Consider the following 4,175-nt stretch of genomic DNA (forward strand, 5'->3'; position numbering starts at 1 on the left):
GGGGGTCATCAGACAGAGATAGTTGTTATGGTAGAAAAAGGGGATTTTTAAACTCAAATTAAATATATTTCTTTAAATGTCATTTCTCCTGGATGCATTTTTATACGAGGTATTCTTTACACAGCTTGCCTTCTGTTGTCAGCTTTAAGGGTGTGAAAATTATATTTGCTTTGCTAATATTATTTTTATCAAATGCTGCATTCGGTACAAAAGCCAAGGCAGTTTTTCTCCCTCTCACTCCCCCCTTTATAAACAGGTGGCCACAGCTAAACAGGCTGTCATATCTCTAAACGTGTGTTATTATTCTATTTTCTCTTTTTTAAAGCATGAATACCGCAGATGTACATATATATTGGAAATCTCCAGCTCCACTGTTATGCTCTGTGCTATTTAGTGTGGAACAAAATGCTTGTCTGCTATTGATTGTTTGAAATCAATAAATGAAATCTGATCTAGATAAATAACCTGTGGGGGCAGAGATTAAAAAACTGTTGTGAAGAAAGCAAATAAAAAGCCCTGAATCACAGCACACACTGCTTTGGCTGGGTTTGGAGCATATATAGAATAATCAGGAATAACGGGGCCAGGAAATGTCACAGCAGATTTGCCTCTTGTGGGAAAGTGTGCAGTCAAATGGAGAAAGAAAAACCTACAAATCTCCACCTCCAGCGCCCAGTCCAGACCCAATTAATGTCCAGCATTTATCGGACATGTCAGCCAATTTATATTTAATACTTCCACTACAATACACCAAGAGACAAAGGTGGACAAATAGCCAGAAAAACTGAAGCAACAACACAATCTCCTATTAATTATTCCAGCAGTCAGCGTGTCACGAAAACAGCGACAATGTGGGGGTAAATCACTTTAAAATCTTTCTTATAGAGGTGACGTAAAGGCCTATTTAAAGAGGGAACACATCACGGCTAACGCACGCCAGCAGGCGGATTAAAGCAACATCAAAACTCAAGTAGCAAGATTGTACTTTTACACCGAGCAGCAAGAGCCTGCTGCAGCCAGCGATGTGACCGTTACAGTCCCCCCATGGCGGGCTCAGTCCCGGCGACAAACCCCGCTCCAACTTTCAAACATCCACCAAGTTTCCAACTAACATCCTCGCGCACATCACAAAATAACCCCATGAAATATAAAACGGCTATATTTTTAAGATTCCAAAGGCTCGTGTGGGAGACATTTACGCACAGTTTCTCCCCGGATAACGGTCCCTTTATCCCTGCGTAAAGGCAGAAATGCGCACCAGCCGCGGAGCCTCACACACCCCCGAACCGCAGTGGAAAGCTTCAAACCAGGCGTACATCCAAAGATATCCCCCCCAATGCTTGCCCCCGTGATTTTCTTACCGTTTTTCCGTCTCGGGTTGGCTTGTTTTCGCCTCTTACACCTGGGGCCATCCGCCATGATCTCTTGCTTCATTGATAAGTGTGTGTGGGATCAGATGGCAGCTCGCATGGACTCGATTCCTTGATTTCAGCTTGGTATCTGACGGGAAACACACACACACAGCAACACCAACAACGTGGGTATTAGCGAGGAGATCCACTTGCTCCGGACGCGCGACAAGAAACAGCGAATAGAACTTGGATGGAGGGACAGATTGTAAAAAAAAAAAAAAAAAAAAGAGAGGAAAAAAGAGCCGTGGGTGAAAGTATGAGCAGGAGCGGCGAGGGCATCCGTGTCCATCTAATTCTGATTTTCAGCTGATCGGCTCTCAGCTTAGTGGCATTAACAGCGAAGCAAACAGCAGGAGGAACACAATTGTAATTTCTCTTATTAGATAAAACCACAATTCATATCGCCTCAGAAGCGAATGCATACATTGTTTTAGCTTTCAGAAAAGTTTCTTAAACCGGTTTGTATTTTTCTCCACTTTTACGAAAATACATATTTTGTATTAAAAGTGACAAGATTTGTTCACATTTACTCATTTAGCCCGAGTTTGACACAAAACGCAAAGCTGGTTAATAAATCACATCTTGTCATATTTTAGGGTCAAATCCAGAAACTTACGTTAAACACGGCAAAAAGCGATCCTGAGCCCCAGCTTGGAATCACTGTGAGGTCTGATTGAAAGTCATGTAACTTCAATAAACACTTGGTTTCGCCTGAGAAAATTGCACCTCGAGCTTTAATAAACTCAATCCAAAGCCTCTTGTCAACAGTTAATAAATAACAGATGGGAAATAATTGTTAAAATGTGTCAAATGACTCCGGACTATAAGGAGATTCTTTAAGGGACACATTGCGCATAAACAAAAGCGATAAGAGTCAAATCACTGTGTGGGATATTCGGATCGCCTGCTATTTTATCAGCAAATACCGTTATTAGGGTAAGTGCATGTCGACAAGAGCTTTTGTAAGTTGTACGCTTAGAATAAAATAAAAATAAGATGAAGACTAAAGGAGGAAATGGGATGCATATCGCCTTTTTCCTCCCATGATAAGCGATGTTGTGCAGCCCAACAAAAAGCTCCTTTTCCCGGCTTTCAGGAACCTCCACGCGCCGCTACATCACGGGGGTAAAAAAAGGAAAAACATGTAGAAACACACGCACCTATTTCCACCTGTGCAGGTGAGGCGAAGTTGAGCTCCAACTCTGTCGCGCGAGAATGGAAGTGTATCGTCCAACATTTATCCGGGTGGAAAAAATTGTATAAATACAAAAAAATGGAAAAGACACATACCTGATTTTAAGGGGGTCCAAAGAGGTGTCTTGTGGATAGGAGTCGCGAGGAGGGATGATAGCGCGTCGGTGAGCGGATCCTTTTCCACCGGTGATAATAAAGCCTTAGAAATAAAGCCTTAGAAATAGTTGGGAGGAGGGAGGGACCGCTATTCCTGCTAGGGCAGGTTTACAACTGATGTCTTACACCCACTCCAGGAAACAAACCTGGGTAGGGACTGACGTGTTACGCCTCTTCTAATGACATTTTTTTTCTTTCCACCTCCTTTTCTTTGCCGTGTAACACAGAGGAGAAGCCCCCTGAAACGCACGCCACCTATCTTCACGGGAGGGGATAATTGAGGAGAGCCAAACGTGAGCATCTTCTGGGTTGAAGTTTTTTTTTTTTCTTTCCTCACTCTCTCCCCCCTCTTTTCTTTCCCTCACTCTCCTCTCTCTTTCTCCATCTCTTCTCTTTTTTGAGTGAAACCAACTATGTCGGGCTTCGGCGCAGAGACAAGAACAGGCGACACTGTTTTTCCCCTTTCTTCCTCAATCTGTGTGTGTGTGTAGTGTACAAGGGGGGGAAGAAACTTGGAGCGCGTCCACGCCGTCCGCAATCATGTAAGGACTTTTTTTTTTGTATTTCTATTTCCACTCGGTTTAATTTGCAGAAATAGCAGGCTTGATACGGCAGGATGCAGGAGTTGGGGATGCGATGCCACATATTCTTCATTATTGTAATTGGCTGCGACTGCAAAAGGTTTGGGGATGTTCGGTTCATTTTATCTACGCTGTAAAAAATATCCGTCCGTCAGTTAGTGTTGTTTAAAATCAGAAAAGGGATGGTATAGCTCCACTTGTTTCCAATACGAACAGACGCTGTCTTGTATTGCGCGTAAATGTCAGGAGTTCAGATTAATTTGATATAATTCCTCTTGGAAATTATTGGAGAAAATATGTTGAGTTTCTCAGTGCATTTTTCAGAATGTGTGATTTGTGAATTAGGGAAACATTAAGATTGCTTGGATGAAAAAACTTTAGATTTACTTTTTTTTTGCAGGGTTACGTTGATTGTTGATTTATTAGCAGTGATACCTGCAGTCGCGCAGCAGGTACGTCACTGCCTGAGTGTGTGATCGCATGTTTACACAACAAATTATTTGCATTGTTGATTCTTTTTATTTCCATGTTCTTGTTGACAGACAAAGTGAATACAAAATAAGTGTGCGATATTATGGAGCTATGCATGTGACCCAGCAGTGACAGAAATGAGTGCAGGAAGCAGTCTGATGACACTAAAGGAGCAGGGATAATGCCATAAAGTAGAATAAAGTGACGTGGAAGTTCCTGCAGGAATATTACAGTACTATCAGGGAGTATTCCAGGATTATTAGGGGGACGTATTCCTTCTGGACGCCACTTAACAGGATGAATCTCGCATTTATTAAGGAAGTCAACCATCTCGAGCCATGTCTGACTGAGAGAGGGAGAG

At 42.4% G+C, this 4,175-nt stretch overlaps 1 protein-coding gene across 4 annotated transcripts in view; it reads right to left on the minus strand.

Moving 5' to 3' along the window:
• Positions 1-3,497, minus strand: part of zeb2b (zinc finger E-box binding homeobox 2b) — a 77,286-nt gene extending 73,789 nt beyond the window's left edge. The window contains exons 1-2 of one of the 4 annotated variants that reach the window (XM_010766496.1): positions 2,703-3,497; positions 1,362-1,500 (exon numbers count right to left, since the gene is read on the minus strand). In XM_010766496.1, the coding sequence (XP_010764798.1) occupies positions 1,362-1,434 (73 nt within the window). In that variant the 5' untranslated portion in view covers positions 1,435-1,500; positions 2,703-3,497. The remainder of the gene's footprint in view (positions 1-1,361; positions 1,501-2,702) is intronic. The other 3 variants (XM_010766497.1, XM_010766498.1, XM_010766499.1) reach the window with 3 other exon arrangements.
• Between the last annotated feature and the right edge of the window lie 678 nt (positions 3,498-4,175).

This window comes from Notothenia coriiceps, unplaced genomic scaffold (genome assembly GCF_000735185.1).
Source record: "Notothenia coriiceps isolate Sejong01 unplaced genomic scaffold, NC01 NC01_scaffold00003341, whole genome shotgun sequence".
NCBI lineage: Eukaryota > Metazoa > Chordata > Actinopteri > Perciformes > Nototheniidae > Notothenia > Notothenia coriiceps.